The following is a 24,363-nucleotide window of genomic DNA, read 5'->3' on the forward strand; positions in this document are numbered from 1 at the left end:
TTATAACTACTTAGCAGTGAGGCAGATTGTGAAGGTAAATTCAGATGGATAAACTATTTTAACTCCCATTTGTTGAGTGCTTATTATATTGCAACAAGCATAGGCATACAAGGTGGTTTTGCTCACATGACGGATCTTCCAGAATCTAGTAGGTATTTAACACAAGTTGTCGTAAAATATGGTAAATGTTGAATTAGAAGTAGGTGCAAGGTGCTGTTGGAGTGCATGGAAGGAAACATTTAAATCATGAAGGGTTTTATCGAGGTGAGGCTTATTTCATGAAGGCTGTGGTGGAGCCCAGTCTTGACAAATGAGCGGGAGGTCACCAAGTGGACAGTGGACAAGGGCTTTAAGTTCTTGGATAATTCACGGAAACAAAGTGGGATCAGTTTGGGCTCCCACAAAGGGCGATACTAGTAAGGGCAGGCTTTTACTTCCCTGATGTTGCAGCCCCAGGTCATTCCAGTTCAACAGTGCCCTCAGGTAGCATGATGTAGAGTCAGCCTCACGTAGTGATTAAGGGTGGACTCTGCAGTTAGGCTGCTGAGGTTCAGAGTTCAGCTCTGTCACTTAACTAGCTTTAGGAATTTGAAGAGTTTATTTATACATTTTGGGTCTTGTTATAGTATCTATTTCATAGAAGGGAAGATTAAATGAGATAAAATAGGGGCACCTGGGTGACTCAGTAAGTTAGGTGTCCGACTTCGGCTCAGGTCTTGATCTCACAGTCCGTGGGTTCGAGCCCCGCGTCGGGCTCTGTGCTGACAGCTCTGAGCCTGGAGTCTGCTTCAGATTCTGTCTCCCTCTCTCTCTGCCCCTCCCCTGCTCACGCTCTGTCTCTCTCTCTCAAAAAGAAATAGACATTAAAAAAATTAAATGAGATAAAATATGTAAAATGCTTATGACAACATGTGGCACATAACAGGTGCTAAATAAAGGTTTGCTATTGTGGTTATTTTTGACTGTTCACATCAGCCTAGAGTAGGAGTTGGCAAACTACTACTCATGGGACAGGGCCCAACCTAGCCTGCTATCTGATTTGTAAATAAAGTTTTATTGGAACACAGCTATGCCCACTCATCAAGTATCAGCTATGGCTACTTTTGTGCTCTACTGGGGTGGGTGAAGCACTCACTTTAGGTACATGATTAAGGAGGACCCCAACAACTCAATAGTCAAATAATATCTTAATGCAGTAATTAAAAAAATCAGAAATACTGCAAAAAAATCTGTGATGAGAAAAATATTAAAGTTTTAAACAAAGACAGGATCAGTATTACCAATTTTGTTTTCTGAAACTAAGGTGCCAACATGGCTAGGCATAGTGCCAGACAGCAGAGAATGGGTAACCCATATTTAAGCCCCAGCAAACTGCATATCCTGCTTCCTACATAAATATGGTAGCTAGAATTTTTAAGACTCAGAAGGATCTGCTGGCTGGTCACTTTTAGTGCTATGTACTTGGGTGTATGTCAGGACTATTTTAATGGAGAATAATTATGCATATATGTTGTTGAACTTAGCTTACAGTAGTGATCTGTATATAGTCTGTTGTATAAAATGACAGAATGAAAAATATTTCCGTAAGTTTTCAAATGGTTCATTTGAAATGGTTCACTGAAAGCAGTAAGGCCTAGATTAGAATAGCAGCATTGGGTAACTACAGCTGTTTACCAAGAGATTGGAAAGGATTACCTGGTTCCTCTAAGCTTTTTCTAAGAAAGGCCAGATAGCGTTATTAACTGAATTTTAATGCTATCTGATGGACACTGACCTGGCAAGCTTTTTTAGATGACTAGCTTTCTAATCTGCTTTGACATTTCTACAAGGTGCTGCAAACAGTGATTTGTCGATAGGTTAAAAATATATATAATTTGTTTCAGTGAAGGAGGTTGGGAAATAATCTGTAGAACTCTGTTAGAATGGAATCTTATCATAAGGAATATGTCTGGAGGAATGGACAAAATGGCCTTTCCATTTCTCAGACACCATGGTGGAGATTTGTAGGACTTTATTTGATGTTTCAATAAAGTAAATTGGTTGTTCTAACTGGCTATCGCTGTTCTAAAGAGATACAATGTAATATTTAACTTGATGCTCTTTTGCTTTCTGAATGACACATTAAAATGTTTTTAGGTCTATAGTGTTGACTGGAGCCAGACCAGAGGTGAACAGCTCGTGGTGTCTGGCTCATGGGATCAAACTGTCAAACTGGTATGTCAGAATCATTGTATTTAAAACCAATACTCTCTTCCCCAAAGTTTCCTTTGAATTTTTTTTCTTCTCTTGAACATACTTCTATATCTTTTCAATTGCACAGCTAATTTCTTTTCAAAAAACTGTATTAAAGCCTTTGGTAGAATTTAAAAATTTTTAATTTTTTGTCTGTGAACTAACAACAATTAACTCAGCATTAATTATTTTAGCCCCTTAAATACCATTTTGCTTTATATAAAAATAGACTGTAAAAAATCTTTGAGGGGTGCCTAGACGGCTCAGTCACTTAAGTGTCTCACTTAGGCTTAGGTCATGATCTCACGGTTTGTGAGTTCACAGTGCAGAGCCTGCTTGGGATTCTCTCTCTCTCCCTCTGTCTCTGTCCCTCCCCTGTATGCTCTCTCTCTCTCTCTCAAAATAAATAAACTTAAAAAAATTGAAAAATGAATGTATATTACATGTGTATATGTAAATACATTTATAGAGGGATGCCTGGGTAGCTCAGTCGGTTAAGCATCTGACTTTGGCTCAGATCATGATCTCACAGTCTGTGGGTTCGAGCCCCGCATTGGTCTCCGTGCTGACAGCTGGGAGCCTGGAGCCTGCTTCAGATTCTGTGTCTCCTCTCCCTCTGCCCCTCCCCATTTGCACTCTGTCTCTCTCAAAAATAAATAAACATTAATAAAAAAATAAATACATATATGCTGTATTGTATATTATATATATGTATATATAAACATAAACTTGAATTTACGTCTAAGTAAATTGATCTGTTAATTTATTTGTAGTGGGATCCAACTGTTGGAAAGTCTCTGTGCACCTTTAGAGGCCACGAAAGTGTCATTTATAGCACCATCTGGTCTCCCCACATCCCTGGTTGCTTTGCTTCAGCCTCAGGTAAATAATTCATTTACCAAAAAAGCCTTGCAGTGAATGGTGTCCTTTCTCTCCCCAGTAGGTGGCACTGTGTACTTGAGATTCGCAGGGAAAAGGGACTTCATTACTATTCTTTGTGCTCTTTAGGATTGTTTCATTCTTTATCAACCTCTAGACAAGAAATTAGCCAGGCCTGGATTACTTTTCAACTCTTAGTGAACAAATGTGGTTTGTCTTAGGCATATTATAACTGGTTATAAATCTGCCAAAAATGGGAAACATTCTAGTCCTTTTTATTAGCCACTGAGCTCCTTTGCTTAGATGGCATTATCCTTGGTTTGTTTATCAGAATAAAGGTTGCTAAGTCTGAGTAACAGTTACAAGAGTGTGTAATATGTGCTAATTAATGACAAATATTTGTGGTGATTGACAAAGTAAGACAATGACTCTTTATTTTTTACTTCTTTTATAACTTTCAAAAAATAAATTCATAAAGGAAAAACAAAAATGGTATCCTAGATAATCCTTATTCTGACCATATTACATAGTAAGGAAATTCAAACAATGTAGAAACATGCCAAATAAAAAATAAGCCCTCATCCCTCCCCCTCCATAGAACCACTGTTAATATTTTCTTGTATTCCTTTCTTGTATTCCTCCATAAAAATTCTTATTCTTATTTCAGAACATATGGTATAAAAATGAAAAATATTTATGCGGAGTATTCTTGAGGAAAATGTCAGATGTCTTTTGCTTAGTGGTGTTAGGTTTTATATGCTTATAGCTATAAAACTTTTGTTGTTGAAATTGTACAGGAAAATAATTTTATTTATTTATTTTTTTAAAGTTTAATTTCAGAGAGAGAAAGAGAGTAAGTGAATATGAGCGGGGGAGGGGCAGAGAGAGAATCCCAAACAGACCCTGTGCTGTCAGCACAGAGCCCTGTGTGGAACTTGAACCCATGACCTGTGAGATCATGACCTGAGCTGAAACCAAGAGTCAGATGCTTAACCGACTGAGCTATCCAGCCCCTCAGGAAAATAATTTTATTATTGTGAGATTGTGAGTCAGAAAATCTCCTTCCCTGGGACACCTGGGTGGCTCAGTTGGTTGAACATCCTGCTCTTGATTTCAGCTCAGGTCATGATACCAAGGTTGTGGGATTGAGCCCTGTATTGGGCTCTGCATGGAGCCTGCTTGAGATTCTCTCTCTCTCTTTCTCTCCATCTGCTTCTGTCCCCTGCTCGCTCACTCACTCTCTCAAAAAAAAAAAAAAAAAAAAAAGAAGAAAAGCAAAGCAAAGAAAAGAAAATCTCCTGTCCCAAATTCATTTTCCCCATTGAAAACATTGCTGTTATAAAACAGTTTTTGATTGTGGAAATTTCTTAGTCGGCTTAGTCCAGTATTATAGTTGAACTGAGTGAATCAGAACACCATTCAGAAGGAGTTCTTAGACTCTAGTTTTAAATAAACTTGATGGGAAAGAACATTCTCCAATTATATTTTATGAATTATGCACATAAATTTATATTAAATACTTAAAGTTATGAAATTAAAACAAATTTAAGATAGAAAAAGAGGTACACTACGTTTTTTTTTTTTTTCATTTGATCTACTACTAATAAACATTTGGCTAAAGAATTTTCTGAATACTTTTTCCTTCCTAAAATCCCTGACACTTTAATATATGTTGCTTCATTTTTCTTTTAGATAATTTGTGTAATGTATTGAGTGCCATTAAAGCTGTAAAAAGTGTAGAAATGAAACAAAGGTGAACAATTAATTGGCATAGGCAACACAGGGTTGCTCTGCCAGGCTGCCTCCTTGAGTCACTTCGCCCTTGACTCAGAGAACAAGTAGTAGGAAGGAGAAACCAGTGTCTGCTCAGAGCATTCCAATGTGAGGCATGATTAAATTAGACCATTTGGGGGAATATGTTCATAAATATAATCTATATGACACTAATTACTTTCAAAAGTGTTTGTTTTAGAGCAGCAACACCTTATAGATTAATTGAAACAATAACAACAACTTTCCCAGTCTAGGTGATAGTGAGAATCTGATAATGTTAAGGTAATAGTTACTTTAACATTTGGACCTTGAAATGATAAATAAATGTACCTTAATTTTTTAAATGTTTTCCAATTTGATGAGTGAACAATGATACCTAATTTTTGTTTTGATTTGCATATTTGGTGATGAGGGATAGTGAATATTCTTTATATGTCAGTTGACCACCAGAGTTTTTCTTTTGTGAACTGCATGTTCATGTTTTGGGCCCATTTTTCTGCTGAGAGATGTTGCTGCTTTTCTGTATTGATGCATGAGCTCTTTTTTTATATTTAGGAATTAGTCTTCTGTATCTTAACATGTATTTTCCCAACTTTTTGTTTGTTTTTAAACATTTTATTTTATTTGGATGATTTTTTTATATATAATTTTAGAGAGAGAGAGCAGGGGAGGGGAAGAGGGAGAGAGAGAAAATCTCCAGCAGGCTCTATGCTCAGTGCAGAGCCTGACATAGGGCTCGATCCCGTGACCCTGGGATCATGACCTGAGCCACCCAGGCACCCCTATTTTATTTGTATATATATTTTTTACTGTATATGCATTTGAATTTCTTGGTAGTCAAAGCTATCAATTTTTTGCCTGATAAGCTTCTGGCTTTCATTTAGGATGAATAAGGAGTTGGCTCAGTGAAAAGTGGGAGGCCTTGGCAGGCAAAGAAAGAGCATTCCAGGCAGAGAGAATAAGATGTCCACAAGGAAGAACTTGGTGCATTTGAGATACTGAAAGAAGGCCAGGGAGACCATCGCTTAAGAGGAAAGCGTAGTAAAAATGAGGTTGGGCAGCAGATAGGCACCCAGATCACACCTTACAGACTGGATTCAAGATTTTAGATTTTATCCTATGGACATGGGAAAGGTACTGAAGAGGTTTCAGCAAGTGGTTTGATTAGGCTTGCATTTTTAAAAACTCATTCTGGTCATGTGTAGAGAATAGTGGGGAGATGAGCAGGTGTGAATGCAGGAAGATAGAGAGATGAAGGCAAGGATAATAATGGTGGCAGAAGGGCTGGAAGGAATTGGGCTGACTGGAGTGGTATTTAGAGATGGTTGTATAAGATGTAGAAGAGGGGAAGAGAGAAGGATAAGTAAAGAGTAACTCCTAGATTCCTGCAAAGGATAAAGTAGTGGGTGGTTAATGTCATAACTGAGGTAAGAAATACATTTGAAAGAAAAGATCTTGAGTTTGTTTTAGAGCACATTGAGCTGATGGGACACATGGGGTTGAAATGATGGGGGTTGACTTTGGAGCTGAGAAGTCTAGCCTTGTGAATAAATTGTGTCATTGGCTCATAAATGGTAACTAAAGCCATTGCAGTATGTCAGAGCACCCAGGAAAGACTAAATAGAAGAAAACTTAGACTAGAGCCTAGGTTGACAAACTACTGCGCTCAGATCAAAAGGACCCACTGACAGGTTTCATAAATAAAGTTTTATTGGAACACAGCTATGTCCATTCTTTTACAGATTGTATGTCTTTGTTTTGTAATGTTTATTTATTTTTGAGAGATAGAGAGACAGAGTAGGAGCAGGGGAGGGGCAGAGAGAGAGAGAGAGGGAGACACAGAATCTGGAGCAGGCTCCAGGCTCTGAGCTGTCAGCAGAAAGCCCGATGTGGGGGTGGAAGCCACAAACTGAGATCATGACCTGAGCCGAAGTGGGACCCCCAAACGACTGAGCCACTTAAGCTCCCAGACATAGATTGTATGTCTATAGCTGCTCTCGTGCTATTGTGGCAGAGTTGAGTAGCTATGGCAGAAATGGAATGGCCCTTGAAGCCTAAAATATTTACTGCTGGGTCCTTCACAGAAAATTTTTGCTCACACTTTGTATACAGTCTTGAGGGGAAATAAATAAATGGAAGCTCTTTTGTGCAGTCTGGTTGTTTAGGGGAAGAGAGAAGAAAATAGCTAGGGGAAGATATAAAATGTGTCCAATATTGTCTCCTCATTTAATTATCCAGCATCTCCAAATAGGCAATTAGTAGGATAAATTTCTTGCTAATAAACTATATCATTGCCCTGAGTTGTTGAATTATGTTGAGTGGTTTCCATAGCAAGTATAATGTCACAGAAATCCTTTTCTTTTATTTCTTTTCTTTTCTTTTCTTCTAAAAACTTAACAAATGTCCCCGAATTCTAAAATATTGTTAGGTTAAAGACACTTGGAGCTGAAAATCTTCAGGTAAATTGTATATTGACAAATATGTCCATTAGATTAAGCAATTTCTTAGATCCTAAGATAATAGCAAATGATAGTAAATTCTGTGTATTGAGGTTAAGTCAAAAAATGTGCAATGATTAAAGTTAACGGCATTGTTTTCTAGAATGAAGAACAGCATACTTATAAAGTTATTACTATTATTTAAAAAATTTCTAGGTTGTCTGAGTCATAGTGTTTTGTCCATATCTGAGTTAAATCTTTTCCAAGATACCAAGTCTTTTGGGATGGGGCCAGTAATATATTTCTCATTGGCACATTTCCTTTTCCAAACCTGAATTCCTTCTTTGATTTTTAAAATTTTTCTGTGGCGCAGCTAACTATAAGGTTGAGTGTGTATTAAGTAAGTAATAGCAATATTGATATGCTTGTTTGAATTAACTAACCCGTTAGCCTGCCTGTATATCTGGAGTTAGTCATCTTTATGCTTTTAATTTAGTGTAAATGCTAATGAGTTTCATGCTGATGGTTAATCAAGTCTGAAGATGACCATAGTTCAGCATAATGGTTATAATATTACTATTGGTGAAAAGCCCTAATGCAGAGTTCAATTAAAATTCTTTAGGGATGTGAATTGGATTGACATTAGCATTATTTTCTTCGAATAGGGATGCCCTTTGGCCTTATGTCCTATAGTTTCAAAGGATTCAGTTCAAACCTTGGATGAAATGAGTGATGTAAAATAGATCTGTCTTCAAAATGAACTGGAACATACTTCCTTTCTAGTGAAGCAGTGAAGACATGTCTACTGGGAGCTCTAATTGGCAGCATTCATAATAAACTGGAATTAATAATGAGTATAGTTTCACATGTTTGAAAAAGTATTAGTAAGGAAAACTCCTCCAACTGATATATTTTTGAAAAAATTCCTTTACCTGACTATTGTATGTAATTTTGTTAATGTATACTATTATTAAGGTTCTAAAATTGTCTTTGTTTTTAATCATTGCTTTTTTTATGACCGTGACAAAATATGATGGTGACAAAATCTTGAACTAATATAACTGAATTTATTTAAGTGGCAGGTCAAACTGTGGATATTAGCCTTTTATTTGGGCTGAATCACACACACCTCTTCCTTCTACAATGGCCTTTTGTATGGCATCGTATACATAATATTAACTCTGGATGTTGCATATAGAATATTCAGTGTATGAGACTGAATAGAAGAAAAAGACTAATTGTGTATAGACAGTTACCAATATAACCACAAAACTTCACTATCTGCACATCGTAGATAGGTAATACATAAAACAGTGTTTTGTCATCACAAAGTCCATTTGGTTTAATAGAAAAAAGATTATCTGTTTAAAGACATTGCCTTCATGTGTTATATTGGAAATAAATGTAAGCAGTGTTCATATCAGCCAGGACTTCTTTGGTTGAAAGTCAAAGAAATTCTGAACCAAACCCCCTTAAGTAAGAAGCTAATTTATTTGCTCACATAGTTGAAATGTCCAGAATCCCATCTGGCTTTGTACACATGGCTGGATGTAGGCCTTAGTGGATGTTCTTGCCATCTCTTGTTCTGTGCTCTCTTGAGTTGAGTTGTATCAGGCATCATGTGAAAGGAAGATGGCAGCAGTTCTGAACCCTGTATTATTTCTGGTTTCTGTCCAGTAGGAAAAATCATGAGTCTCCTTCTCAGACATCTAGGAAGTTTTATTTTCTCTCATCTGATGGTCCATGTGAATGTTTCTAAACTAATCACTGTGCCTAGGAGAGGCGAGCGTGGCGGGGGGCGGTGGGGGGGGGAGTGTAATATGTTGACTGGCTTGGGCCCAGCTTAGCTCCTGCAATTGGGAATGAGAAATGAGAGAGAGAGTGGTACTCAAAGTACATACAGCAAGAATAAAGAGTGAACAGTGATTAGGTTGAAGTGGCTGGATACATTCTAGGAGGCCGATACTCACTAAATTGTATGCACATCCAACACTTAAAATAAATCAGAAGGGATTTCATGAAAACCAAGCACTGGACGTATGAGCTATAAAATAGGTTCCTTTTTTAAAAAATTGGATAAAGTAAAGGCATTTTTTCTGCCATTTTTATGGTTTTAGAAACTCATTGGAAGGTCATTTTCCTGAAATATTCCTTCATAATGATTTCAAATAGTAACTTATTTAATAAGGTTGAAAAAATTTATAGTTTTTCTTCCACTCTCTTAAGAGGAGGGTTTATGGTACAGTAAAAGTTGGGGCAAGCTCTGAAGCTCTCACTGTGCCTTTGCTCTTTCATGTGAGATGAGACAATGTGTTTACCAACCTATGCACAGTGTATTAGGAGGTAGATGAATTTCTTTGCATATTTTCTTTACTTGACTTGTTTTCATATGTTTCCTATAGGGCATGTGTATTCTTTTACATAGCTGAGTCCCTTACACAGGCAAACACTAAAATAGCTTTTATTACTATTATATAAGATATGGGAGTAATGAGGATGCCTGGGTGGCTCAGTCGGTTAAGCGTCCGACTTCGGCTCAGGTCATGATCTCGCAGTTCGTGGGTCCGAGCCCCGCATCAGGCTGTGTACTGACAGCTCAGAGCCTGGAGCCTGTTTCATATTCTGTGTCTCCCTCTCTCTCTCTGACCCACCCCTGTTCATGCTCTGTCTCTGTCTCAAAAATCAATAAACATTAAAAAGAAATTTAAAAAAAGATATGGGAGTAATGAAATTATTAGAAGTCTAAAAACATATCTAAGGTTAATTTTGATTGTTGAGAGGGACATTGACAGTGAGTCCATCAGATATTAAGTGAATGTTCACTGTTTTCTAAAAGATACATTGAAAGGCACTGAAGATACATTGAGGAAGAAAACAAGACAGGGTTCCTGTCTTCTTAGAGCCACAATCCAGTGGAAAAGAGAGATGCTAAGAAACAAAAACTAGCAATGGACAATGTTAAGGAGTGCGAAGTTCTTTGGAGAGGTAACACAGTAAGTATGGTGGTTACCAACATGGACTAGAACTGGGACGCCTGAGACAAAATTCTTCTTTACCACTATTACCTGACTTTAGTCATGCTGCTTAACTCCTGTCTCTCTTCATTCCTCATTTCGAAAATAAGGGTGATAATAATACCTACATCATGGAGTTTTGAGGAGCATTAAGTGAGTGAATGTGTGTAAAAGGCTAAGAACAGTACCTGGCACAGAGTAAGGGCTCTATACATGCTGCCTTCTATTACCAACATGTGTGCTCAGAATTCTGTGGAAACACAGCTAAGGATTCTTGAGCTTGTCAAAGTTGACTGGTCAAGGAAGCTTCCCTGAGGAAATAGTGTTCACGCTGTTACCTGTGAACAACCAAGAGTCCAGAGATGAGAGCTGGAAAGCAAAGGAACAGGAGGTGGCGAGAAAAGAGCATATTTGAGGAGCATTGGAATGGCCATGGAATGTGTATGCACCATAAGAATTACCGGTGCTGATCTGAAGAGCTTGCTCCAGGTCGACTCTAGAATGCATGGCTGTGTAATAACATACTAGGCCGGTGATGCCGAAACCTGGTTAACCATCAAAATTATCGGGGAGGCTTTAAAAAGAAACAACAAAATTCTGAGCTTCATCTTAGTCCTACTGAATAAAGTACCTCTGGGAGGCATATTTTTTTTAATTTTTATTAAAAGAATTTTTTTAATGTTTATTTATTTTTGAGACAGAGAGAGACAGAGCATGAACGGGGGAGGGTCAGAGAGAGAGAGGGAGACACAGAATCCGAAGCAGGCTCCAGGCTCTGAGCCCTCAGCACAGAGCCCGATGTAGGGCTCGAACTCACGGACCATGAGATCATGACCTGAGCCAAAGTCGGATGCTTGACTGACTGAGCCACCCAGGAGACCCTGGGAGGCATATTTTTTAATCGCCCCAGCTGAATCTAGTGATCAGCCTCATCTGGAAAGCACTGTGCTAGTCTATGGTACAGCTTTGTTTGAGATGCCAGATTAATGGTTTGTTTCTGTAATGGGTGTAATGGGTGTTTCTGTAATTTGGTGTAATGGGAATTTCATGTTTCTTTTAATGTTCATCTCTTTTTTAAAAACCCACAGAGAGGTTTTTATTTTCTGCTGAATTCAGAGAGGAAGTGGTTTCTGTAGTTTGAGAATGCCTTAGCTTTTTTTTTTCTTCTCAGTTTTGTTAGTGATAGTTGAGTCTTCATCAATTTTCTTACTTTGTCTTCTTGCTTACAGACAAGAGCTTGTTGTAAAACATGCTATAATCTTTGCATCAAAAAAAACCTCAAATGTAAATTTCATGGTGGTGGAGCCCAAAGTTGCAAAATCTTTGTTTTTACAAATATCGCAAATAGTAGAAGCTTATATGATAGGTCATCAAGATGTATTTTATGTCTAATCCTGTGGCACACATATGATTAATTATGCCACTCAACTGCTTATAGCAGTTTGTATTTTAGGATAATATATAAGAGTATAGCATTTAGATCATTCTAAGAATTTAGTCACCTTCAAAGTTAAATGGCATTTGCAAATCTAGAACTAAACTTGTTATCATTGGCTAAGTTAACACAGGCCAAAGAGGAGAGTTTTTAGAGATTGAGATCTAGATTTCCCTTCCAAAGCAGAGTTCTCTAAAGACATTGCATTCTGTCTAGTTCATGATATGAGATAGAAGGGAAGAATATTTACGTCTTTACATAAAGAACATTAACATGAAGTAAACTTTCTTTTGAACCATGAAAACTAAGTTATTGCTATTACAGACTCCATATAATTGCATAAGTCATAGTCATGCCTGAATGAAGGGGTCCAGTAGTTAAAAAAATACAAATAAAAATGAAAGAAAAAAACCCACCCTCATTCTACTCTTAGAAAAAAGTCCTGTCACATCTGATAAGCCTCTGGCATTTCAATTCAATTCAATTATTTGGGCCCAGTATGCACTTTTTGCTGCTCCGTTCACAGTGTCAGATTCAGCATTTACGCTCATTCTCCTTACTCAACTTCCTCTTACCTGATGCAGTTTGAAATTAGACGTAGCCATAGGCAGCATTTCCTACTTCATACTGTGCACTTAAACTCACTGGTTCTGCTGCCAGTGGTGGGTCTGCAACTGATAAGAGAAGCTGGTAATTCAGGTGGGTCCATGGCACTATCACAGGGCCCTGGGAAACGTCTGGCTGGCAATGAAAGGCCAGTTGTCTGGAAAATGCAATTAAAACAAAACAAAACAAAACAATATAGATACAGATATCCTGGTGGCTAAGGGTTGAGTGAGTCATGGTACCATTTGGTCAGAAGCTGTCTCTCCTACCTGGAAAACAAAGGAGGATGAAGTAAGTAAGTGGAATTCTTAGCTCCTTCAGAACGGTTTCCATCTTTTTGTGTCCTTTGAGTTAGCTGCAAGAAGGGACACCCTAGACCGTGGCTTTTTTTGCGTGTGCGTGAATGTTGCTTGCATATGGTAGTGAGGAACCAAAATGTTGTCCCAGAGAAATTGGGAGTAGCCACGCACCCAGTCTTTGTTGTTGTTTTGTTAAATCTTTTAGTGAAGTATAATACACTCATGGAGCAGCGCATGATCTTAAGTGTACAATGAAAAGAATTTTCACAGTGAGCCCATCTGTGTACCAGCAGCCAGATCAAGAAACAGAACGTTCTGAGAGGCTCCCCTACCCCATTCCAGGATGACCACTGTCCTGCCTTCTAATAGCATAGATTCATTTCGCCTCTTCTTATACTACTCCTTCAGGTTTCTTTCATTCAACATTATGTTTTGTGAGACTCATCTATAATGTTGCTAGAATAAGTTACCTCTTTTAATTTTTTTTTTCAACGTTTATTTTATTTTTGGGACAGAGAGAGACAGAGCATGAACGGGGGAGGGGCAGAGAGAGAGGGAGACACAGAATCGGAAACAGGCTCCAGGCTCTGAGCCGTCAGCCCAGAGCCTGACGCGGGGCTCGAACTCATGGACCGCGAGATCGTGACCTGGCTGAAGTCGGACACTTAACTGACTGCGCCACCCAGGCGCCCCTAGAATAAGTTACCTCTTGATGGCCTAGTCCACACTCACTGTAAGGCTTCGGTACTCTAAACCATTCACTTACCCATAAAATGTAATTATTAGGATGAACACAGCACATTCAACTTTCAACAGTGCTTTAGTTGTAGCTGTAGTGGACTTTAGAGTTTCAGACCTGATATTAAATATAAATTTTTGAAAGCTTCTGTACATCATTTAGGTATTTCCTATGTTTAGTGGAAGCCTTGTGCTCAACCACATGTTCTTCTCTGGGGCTAGGCTTTTTCCAGACTGAAGCTTTAGGGGATTCCGTTTACTCCCTCCATGATGGTAAGGGGTCTCCTTTGCCTACAGGTGTTAGAACTTGAGCTCTCTTAGGTCTTTGTAGAATTTATTGAAAGGCAACCCCAGAAACGGAAGGGATGCTTGAACAGTCCCAGTACATATTTTCTGTCTTTAATCTGGACTTTTCTCTGCTTGTTAACTTCATTCTGCAAGCTGGCTTTCCCCAAACAGTGAGACATGTGGCCGTCAGCAGCTCCTCAATTTAATAATCTATGAATCCTAAGAGAGGGACTGCCATTTTTCCCCAAGTACCTACCTTTCACCTGTCATCTGTGGTCAGGACAGGGAATAAGATACTATGACTGGCCTTGCTTGGACCTGTCCCTGGATGGTCAGCTGTGTTGAGCCATAGGTCTTTCTGGAGTCACATGGTGAGAAAAGGATGCTTGTCCTATAAGAAGTGTATTGCTAGGAAGTCCAAACACTAGATACCCACGCCACCTTGCTTTATACTCAGAAGGCTAGGGAGAGCCTAAAGATAATTTTACCAAAGGTATTTAGAATTTACAAATTCTACTGACTGGTGGCTAGACATTGACTATGACTGGGGCTCCTGAAGATATTTGAAGCTCTAGTCTATACTGATTCTGAACAGTTTCCGTTTGGTACTTTCAAATTCATCATTCCTTCCCATCCCCGTGATATTTACCTAGATCCAAAAATGTAAGTTCCTTTCTTTTATCAGAGTGGTTTTCAATCTTTTTTAAAGTAAGAAGAAAGGGGTGCTTGGGTGGTTCAGTCGGTTGGGCATCCGACTTCAGCTCTGGTCATGATCTCACAGCTCGTGAGTTCAAGCCCCGCATCGGGCTCTGTGCTGACGGCTCAGAGCCCGGAGCCTGCTTGAGATTCTGTGTCTCCTGCTCTCTCTGCCCCTAACCCACTCACGTTCTGTCTCTGTCTCTCTCAAAAATAAGTAAACATTTAAAAAAAAGAAACGTAAGAAGATGGGAAGAGGGATGGGCGATGGGCAAAATGGGTGAAGGGGAGTGGGACATACAGTCTTCCCGTTACGGAATGAATGAGTCATGGAAATAAGGGGAATACAGTCAATGGTATTATAGTGGCATTGTGTGGTGACAGGATGGTAGTTATACTGTGGCGAGCACAGCATACCATATAGAGATATTGAATCACTATGTTGTACACCTGAAACTAATATGGCAACTATACTCAAATTTGAAAAGAGTATGAAGATGGTATTTTATTTTTATTTATTTGAAAAAAATTTTTTGAGAGAAAGAGCATGCATGAACACATGGGGGGGGGTGGGGGGGAAGGGAGAGGGAGGAGGAGAGACAGAAAGAGAATCTCAAGCAGGCTCAACACCCAGTGCAGAGCCCGATGCAGGGCTCAATCTTATGACCATGAGGTCATGACCTGAGCTGAAATCAAGAGTTGGACACCCAACCAACTGAGCCACCCAGGCGCCCCTGAAGATGGTATTTTTAAATAAAAAACTGCAAAGCCCACACACAAAGCAATGATACATATGTGTGGATCCATAAAAATATAGTGGAAGTATTACAAAAACACAGACTGAAGGGATGCCAAATTCATGATCGTGATGACCTCTGAGCAAGGACGATGAGGAATGGGATTGAAACTACAATAGAGGTTTCAACCTTTATTTGTGTTACTACTTTTATTTCTAAAATAACCGTGGGGCAAATATGGTAGAATGGTGTGTGTGTGTGTGTGTGTGTGTGTGTGTGTGTGTGTGTGTGTGTGTGTGTGTGTGTGTGTGTGTGTGTGATTAAATGTTTTTTCTCCAATTTATTGGAAAAGCATAGACGTTAAAAGAATAATTCCTCAAGATTCAGCCAATACTGGCCATATGGCAGTTCCCCTCCAGTAGCATTAGGGAGCAGTGCAGGGTGGGTGTGGTGCACACAGGCTGGGGAGCCTGCCTGCCTAGGCTCTTGGTCCAATCCTGGTTCCATTGCTTGCTCTCTTGCGGGCATTATTTCACTTCCATGAGCCTCAGTTTCCCCATTTGTAAATTACTACAAAAATTACTTTTTATATTATCAAAATTTCTATCTCACTTGTTATGTTTTTAAAAAGTTAAGGCATATAAAATGTTTAGACCACCACCTGGTATATAGTAAACACTCAATAAATATTCGCTGTTATTCATGTTATTATAAATAGGGGTGGGAATGACTTCTAATCATGGGTATATTTTCTGATTTTATTTTTAAAAACATTATCTCATTTAAACTTTATAAAGTAAATATTTTATCACAGGTAAGGAAAATGAGAATCAGGGAAGTTAAGTAATTTGATTAAACATCAGCAGGGAGGGGCGCCTGGGTGGTTCAGTGGGTTAAGTGTCTGATGACTTCTGCTCAGGTCATGACCTTGAGGTTCAGGAGTTCAACTCTGTGCTGACAGCTCAGAGCCTGGAGCCTGTTTCGGATACTGTGTGTGTCTCTCTCTCTCTCTGTCCCTCCCCTGCTTGTGCTTTGTCGCTCTCAAAAATAAATAAACATTGAATTTTGGTTTTTTTTAAACATCAGCAGGGAGCAAATGACTGAGCTGGATTAGAATTAAGCCCTAGAACTCCAGAGCCCCCATTGTTAATCTCCACCTTTCATTACCACCAACAATGCAATTCTTACATTTCTTAAACAACTTCCAAAGAAATCAGAAAAAAACCCATTGCCTAAAATTGCTATATTTAGATACATGACATATGATTTAGAATTGGGAATGTAGGAAAACATATATAAGTAAAAGACAATTTAAAATTTTAGCATTATTGTATACCATATATTAAAATATCTACTATGTGCTAGAGATCATGCTAAGTGCTTTACAGACACTTTATTACACTAAATTCTTGTACAGCCCTACATGTAGGCATTCTGTTTCTTTTTTGGAAATGAAGAATCGGTCTGAGATACTATAGAGCTTGTTCCGGGTCGCACAACTTCTAATGGAATACAAGACCTGCCTGCCATCACACCATAGACTGTGTTCTTTCATCAGGCCTTACCAGCTTTCTCTTTGCATCAGTTATTGTTTATAATTTACCGTTGATATAGATGTAAGATATAGATGTATAGATCCTGGGTTTTGTTCATCTGGTCATTTTGTTGTTTCCTAATAGTTTATAAGAATTGAAGGCAAACAGTATATAAAACATTTAATCAGGGGTAACTTTGTGGAACTAAGCAATGTAAACCATTTTTGTAAAAATGCAAAATATAATCCTTAAATTCTTTCAACTTGTTTTTTTCCAAGGAGAAAAATATACCTCCGCCTGGCCCATTAAAATGTAGTAAACATAAAAGCTAAGTTTAAAATTTCTCTATTTTGGTAGACTGCCCACATTTAACAGTAAAACTGTTAGCATTTTGTTTTTATAGATTGTGCTAGTATAGGGTGCTACAGGGTTATTTACTGGAAGCTGAGGATTTTCAGGGCCTTTTCCTATCCTAAAGAGAAATGCACTCTTAGTTGCCACTGTGTTTGTGTCAGTGTGAAATTCAGATTTCCTGCTTTGAGTAGATCTAAAAACATTGTCATGGCGCATTATTTTTGTAGTTCATCACTTTTAGTAGTTCCTATGCATTATAATAGTTAAAAACCGTGTGTGTGTGTGTGTGTGTGTGTGTGTGTGTGAGAGAGAGAGAGAGAGAGAGAGAGAGAGAGAGAGAGGAAGACAGCAGTATCCTAACAGTAAAACAGTGTATTTTTCCTCAATTTATCATCATGAGTACAATGTCACTGTGCATCCAAGTGGTGTGATGGAAAGTGATCAAGTCTTTATCTTTCATCAGGTGATCAGACGCTGAGAATCTGGGATGTGAAGTCAACAGGAGTCAGAATTGTGGTTCCAGCACATCAGGCAGAAATTTTGAGTTGTGACTGGTGTAAATACAATGAGGTACCCTGTCTGGATCTGTCCTGAGCTGCTGAGCCCTTCCTAATGTTGAAATGCTTTAGATTTTATTTTATCCTTGTTTGTGTGGACTTTGATGGTGTTTATGGACCATTAGGTTAAAGGCAGTCCCTCTTCATTTGTAATTGATGACTGTGAGCGACCCACATTAGCATTAATTGGATTTAAGTGCACATAAAACAGGCACGATAAGAAATAGAAATTCTCAAAGTTCAACAGTGCAGCCTTACTTGCATGTTTGGGAAACTGCTTTACAATTTATGTAATTTTTTTTCCTTTATTGCTCTTAACCCCACCAATTTGTATCATCTGCTATTATTTCTTGTTTGCTTTGCTGGTTAGGCTGCTGAACTGTTTTTAACTTGATTTTTAGTTTGGAAGTCCATCAGTTTTTAAATTTTGTTTCATCTTCCCATATAAGCCTGACCAAACTTGATGCTTCAATAACAGTGTCCATTTGTGCCTTTTTGCAAAGCTTCAGTTAACCACATGAGCATACGAATTCAGAACAGAAGTGGATTAAACATGAATTGATATACTGTTTATGTCCTAAAGTGGTCTGTTGACTGTGACAGATGGAGAAAACATACGCCTGTTTTTTCTCAGTTTTAAATTTATTAATGAAAGTTAAGAGGGCATTGTATTGGCAGAGTTCTTTAAAAAGAAATAAAATAGATTAAAAGTAAATAGAGTACACGTTCAATAATAATACTTGATCTAAATAAAAATTTTAGTGCTGATAACTGCAGTTCAAATTTCTGTCATCGTAAATGAGTTTTCCATATAGGAAAATGAATTGTGGACTATATGTTATACTTTGGGGAATTCTAAAAAAAGGTGCTGATACACAGTTGAGAGTTGTTAATTTTTTTTTTTTTTTTTTTTTTTTTTTTGCTTTAAATCATTGAAATTTTTTCCTCAAATGAGCTTACACTGGAACCCAGCACATTCAGACAATGAATTGCTGCTTTGGTTGACATGGGATGGGGCTGACTTTGGAGCCAGCACGTGCCCCAATTCACCCAGGAACTGTGAGTTCACCAAGGACTCTAGATGGAAGGATTGGTAAAACCTGACTAGACAGAACAATCACCACTTTTTACACAAGGTCTCAGTTATGATTAGATATTATGTTAAGACATGGTTCATGAGAGTGGGGCACAATGATTGAATTAGATTTAGAAAAACATAACCTAATTTGTACCCTTTGCCCTTCCCCCATATTCCTAAGTTAGCAGGCCTCTTGCCCTTTAACACCTGGTGAAGCCTCAGAATACACTGAAGAGAAAGGTGGGCTCATTTGTCAGGCATGATTTTTAACCCCTTATGTCCTTACTGATACTACTAAAGGTAGAATGGAGACGCCACAGTGCTTTTGAGACTACACCTTGTTCTGACGTGTGCACTGCTCACCTTTTTGTGAATCGTTTTGCAGAATTTGCTGGTGACGGGGGCAGTTGATTGTAGTTTGAGGGGCTGGGACCTGCGGAACATACGGCAACCAGTATTCGAACTTCTGGGTCACACGTACGCTATTAGGAGAGTAAAAGTAAGTGTTCATCTTTCTATGGGTAGAGCATAAACAGAAACATTATCAATGAAGCGTATATAAAAGGTGTTTAGAGGTTGGGAATATTGATTCTTCTTGTGCATATTTTTGTTAGCCAATTAATGATGATAAAAAAATGAAAGCTAAAATTAGTTAAAAATACTTGAATAATTACTGAATAAATTGGGACAATGTAGCCAATCAGTGCTTAAGTTTAATTCCAAATGTATTTTTATTCTGCCATTTCCATTCTACTATTCCTTTTCATGTGTTTTTAACTAGGTAATTCTTGGTATCTTTGTTGAAGTTTATAGAGAGGTGGCTAATTCCTTTCTCTAACAGGGTAATATGTATGGACATTCACAAACATTTGGGGTATAGAAAATTTTCCACTCTGCAAACAGCAGAGGATGAGATAATTTTTTTCTGCTACTCCCAAGAAATTTGCCTGGTTATAAGGTGGCTTATGTTAGTTTCCCAGCTTTTATTGGTAGGTTTTGCTAAGTCACTGTGGAAAACATCTTATTAAGTGACATCTCCCAATTTCATTTTTTGTTTTATTACATTATGGGTAAAGAAGTACTTTATTGATCTTTTAAATAATTGGGTTATTCCTATTTTAAAAATTCTAAATTTTAGTTAAATTAATATTTTAATTTTTATTGGCTGCAACCCAACATATGAGATGCAGCGCCATGTTGTTTTAATGGTACACAGGTTTTCGTAGTTGGGAAATACTTTCAGTATTTACTTCACAAAGCTTTTGAGAATGAAACTCTGTATTCTGCAAGTATTTTATAAACTATAAAGTATATTTGAAAGTAGTTTTATTTATATATATAACCATTAAAATACTGGAGAGAAAAAAACTGAAGAAATATAATTACATTGGGAAGCCTGTTAAAGTATGTTGATTATTTGTCTAAAAGATATTCCTCTTTAAATTTGCAGTTTTTGTCCTTGTTATCCTTTTCATTAGCTGTGTTGTATGAATAACATAAAAATTCTTTTAAAGATGTTTTTATTTAACATTTAAATGATTATTTGATACTTGTGCCAATAGCAATCATAATATGTATTTGTAACATTGGTAAATTATATAATTATATATTTGTACTATCACATACTTAAATCCCTTATATTTGTAGGAGTTATTTTTGGATAGGCATTATGAAATGTATTTAATTTTTCCAGAATAGCCACCCTTTGGGAATATTTTATTCTAAATAAGTGCTAAAAAGCTTAAAGAATGATTTTTCTTTGGAGAATGTAAAAGTAAATGTTTTTCCTGCAGATGATACTTAAGAGACTAGAAGATTTTTGCCTTGAATTAAGGCATGGAAGGTTTGGGAAAGCAGAATTTTAAGTGACAGTCTTGACTAAACTTTAATTTATTGTAATGCTTGTGGGAATAACCTTATGAAGCAGCAAGTTATAATGACAGCTAACTTGAGAAAGTTTTGTTTTGTTTTTGTAGTTTTCACCGAAAGTTTTGTTTTGTTTTTGTAGTTTTCACCGTTTCATGCTTCCATTCTGGCCTCTTGCTCCTATGATTTTACTGTAAGGTACGGTGGTTTTTATAAGTTACATTGTGAAATACTAAGTAGCATTTGTATCTTTTCAACTTTTATGAAAGATAATGTGTTTATCGTACTAATAAAATGATCTGAGCTGGGCACATTTGAATATTTGCCACTGGGATTAATACTGTATTTTTTCTGTTTTTATAACTGCCGCATACATAAATTCTTTGCTATTTAAAGGTAGCCTTGCTGCTCCATTTAAAAGCCTTTTGTCCTGATAGTTATTCCTGTAATGACACCTTTCTACACAGTAGGTTGTATAGCCAATTTCTTTTAAATTTAGATTTTAAAAATTGTGAAATTCCATTTCTTCAGGGTTAATTATATGAATCTCAAGACTGAGATTGTTATAGTGGAAAGAATCAGTATGAGTATATGTATGTTTGTGAATGTATGTAGATGAGTGTGTATATGTGTGTGTGCACATATTTATCTATGAATATATATGTGTATGTATGTGTGTCTCTAGCCATACATCCCAGTTCCAATTCTACACTACACAGTATTTATTCTATTTTTTCTCCTTTTCCAAATTTGTAACTCCTAATTCCCATTATCCACAATATATGGACTTATTTGCAAACCCTAGAATGCTCAGAAAGCAGTTTCAGAATTGCAAAGCCATGTCTCTGTGAAACAGAATCTCACTAATTGGAGTTTTTTGCATCCCTAACGGTTTTAATTGGGTCTTTCTGATTTGGGAATCCTATGAAGGGACATATTAAATCCATTTCTGTCCTGTTTAAAGGGAGAAACCTAGTGACTACCTATACTTTCTTTTCAGAATTGTCATCATGATCTTAACCCTACTGGCATTCCCTGTTTTATCCGTATACTTAAGTATCATTGAAGACTCAGTTGGGAAATGCCTGACTTTTGTAGATGTAGATTTGCCGCAGGAATATTTGTTAAGACTGGGCTTTTGAATATGAATGTATTACTCTAAAATCTTGTAGGCAACTAAACACGCTCAAAAATGATCACAATGTGAGGCTCACGGCCTTACTTTTCTCTCCATTTCTAAGAATTAGGCTTTGCTTCTTTCCTGAATCCTGAGCAAGACAGAGATTGGAAGATAGATGTTTAGTGCTTCTGGGGAGAGGAATGACTTAGGTCATGATTCTGTGAAGTGCTATAAGATCAAAAGTGTCACAGCTGTATCTGTAAGCATTTGGAAAAAGTGAAATTATAATTAAATAATATGGGATCCTTAACGTATAGGTGGAAACGACATGTACTAGGTAGTTTTCCTATATAACTTAGAGTCCAGGTTTCTTTATATGTAAAATGGAATTAATATTGTCTATCCTCACAAGATGATTATAAGAATTACAGAACAAGACATGCTTAAAAATACTGTGCTAATTTTAAACTGTTTCCAGCCTTTGCTTCGCTTCTCAAGACACCTCACCAACCCTATTCAGTAAAAGACCTCGTTTTTCTCTTTTTTCAAAAAAAAAAACCCAACAAAAAACTATAGGGCTCAAGCACAAATTATCTCAGTTTCTACCGCAAGCCTGCAGATTATCTAAATCTGTACTAATCCATTCCTCTGCTACCACTGGACATGAGTGCTCTTAATCCCATATGCTCTTGTTTTTTTCAGAACTTTACTCCTTGAAATCACCCCTTCTCCCTCCTACATCATTAATCTTCAATTCCCCATTGACTTCCTCCTTAGCCTGTACCTTGTTCCTTTATCCTGTATTTTCCTTTAATTCTTCTCTTATATTTCTCTTGCCTTCCCAGCCAAGCTTTTAGTGTCCCCTAAGCTTCCATTCACCAGGGCCATTTTAAGGTCTTTGGGACTATTATCCCTAGTCAAGCCTGAAGCCTGGTATTCTTTTTATTTTTCCTCTGTAAAAATGGTAATCATTTTCTCAATATGAAGTGGATTAAAAACTTAAACCAACTTCCATCAAAGGCAGTATGTAGAAGCAACATCCTCTTTTGTCCAGAAAGAGAATTTTAATTTTAACATACATTGTGGCTACTAAATTACTGTTCTACCTGCAGACTAAATGTAACTGGAGGTTAATAGTTGTGTATTTCAATATAGGACTGTCAAAGACTTTATTATGAGAAGGTGAATAAACAGAAGAAGAAAAAAATCATTTTTTTAAAATTTCAGTTTTGAATATAAGTACTATATCTTGTAATTCTCAAAACATGCTGAGAATGCGGCTTTAACTATACTCTAATAATGTCTCGCATTATTTGTGTGTGGTGACCACTCATTGGAAAGGTCAGAAAAGATATGTTTTTGGTAGATTTTCTTACCCCATGTGATATGAGTTAAATTTATCCTCTGAAGAATTTTAAATCTCATTGGATTGATGATATTTTTAGTGCCAGAACATTCATTTTAATAAAAAAAGATTTAAGACAAAAGACCACCCGTAACTTGTTTAATTTTTAGCACTGATAATTATACAGTTACTGCCTCTAGGTTGGGCGTGGCTAGTTTTTGTAACATAAACTCTTCAAATATAAGATTTCATCTATTTGCTCATTTTTATATTTTATTTAGTTTTTTAAGGCCTTAAAATTCATTTTAAAATAGTTCCTATTGGGGCACCTGGGTGGCTCAGTCGGTTAAGTGTCTGACATCCAGGTCATGATCTCACGGTGTATGAGTTTGAGCCCCACGTCAGCACTGCGTGAGCAGCTTGGAGCCTGAACTCTGCTTTGATTCTCTGTCTCCTTCTCTCTCCCTGGCCCTACCTTGTTTGCTCTCTCTCTCTCTCTCTCTCAAAAATAAATAAATATTTTAAAAATAAATAAATAAAATAATTTATATTGTAGACATTATATCCAAACTGATGATGTGATGGATATTTTAGTAGTATAAAATTCAAGTTCCATATTTTTGTTTTATGTAGATATACTATCATATCTAATAGAAAGAGCTTTAAGTAGTTTACCTATATAGTAGCTCATTATGTTTCACTGAGTAAATAATAAAAATCTAAAAAGTAGTATGCAACACAGCATATGAAATTATTTAGTGTGTTTAGATTAAATAAAAACTCCAGCCTTTATGAAAATACCAGAATTCCCGTTAGCTGATGGGCAATATGCTCGATAACAGTACATGTTGGTTCTTTCTAAACTTCACTCAAGATAATAGTACTAAATCTATATTTTGTAGTGAATTATTTCCATTCTTCTGTGAATGTTATCACCGTAGATTTTAGCATATTATCTTCCTCTGATGTGCTGTCCATTAGGTTACTTCTTTTTCTGCTGAGCCATGTTTGCCCTGCAATCATGCATGAGCGTGATTTGAATTCAGAGTGCTTGTTTTCGGTTTCATACTAAGTAGATTGTTGCGTAATCCCAGTCAGAAATCAAAAGATCTGCTATGTATGACAGCCAAGCAAAAGTAAAAGCTGCTGTAATTACATTTTTTCATTAGGAAAGGCAACATTTTGTCTCTTCCAGGGGTAGCAAATCTTCTCGGATATTTAAAGATAGAACTTTCATAAATTGATAAAAGCTAAAATGATCAAATTAGCCTTAGACGAATACTCTTCAGTTTCATGATACTTTTATAAATACTCTAACCTTCCAAACATTTTGTTGTCGATGGTCTTTGGTAGCAAGATACCAAATAACAGTG

The 24,363-nt window shown here is 37.2% G+C and overlaps 1 protein-coding gene across 1 annotated transcript in view; it reads left to right on the forward strand.

Annotated features, from left to right (window-relative positions):
* Positions 1 to 24,363, forward strand: part of PEX7 (peroxisomal biogenesis factor 7) — a 77,659-nt gene that overhangs the window by 12,399 nt on the left and 40,897 nt on the right. Inside the window, exons 4-8 of the mRNA XM_030316429.1 lie at positions 2,137 to 2,214; positions 3,006 to 3,114; positions 17,488 to 17,594; positions 19,045 to 19,158; positions 20,668 to 20,723. Coding sequence (XP_030172289.1) covers positions 2,137 to 2,214; positions 3,006 to 3,114; positions 17,488 to 17,594; positions 19,045 to 19,158; positions 20,668 to 20,723 — 464 coding nt within the window. The remainder of the gene's footprint in view (positions 1 to 2,136; positions 2,215 to 3,005; positions 3,115 to 17,487; positions 17,595 to 19,044; positions 19,159 to 20,667; positions 20,724 to 24,363) is intronic.

The sequence above is a fragment of the Lynx canadensis genome, chromosome B2 (genome assembly GCF_007474595.2).
Source record: "Lynx canadensis isolate LIC74 chromosome B2, mLynCan4.pri.v2, whole genome shotgun sequence".
In the NCBI taxonomy this organism is placed as follows: Eukaryota; Metazoa; Chordata; class Mammalia; order Carnivora; family Felidae; genus Lynx; species Lynx canadensis.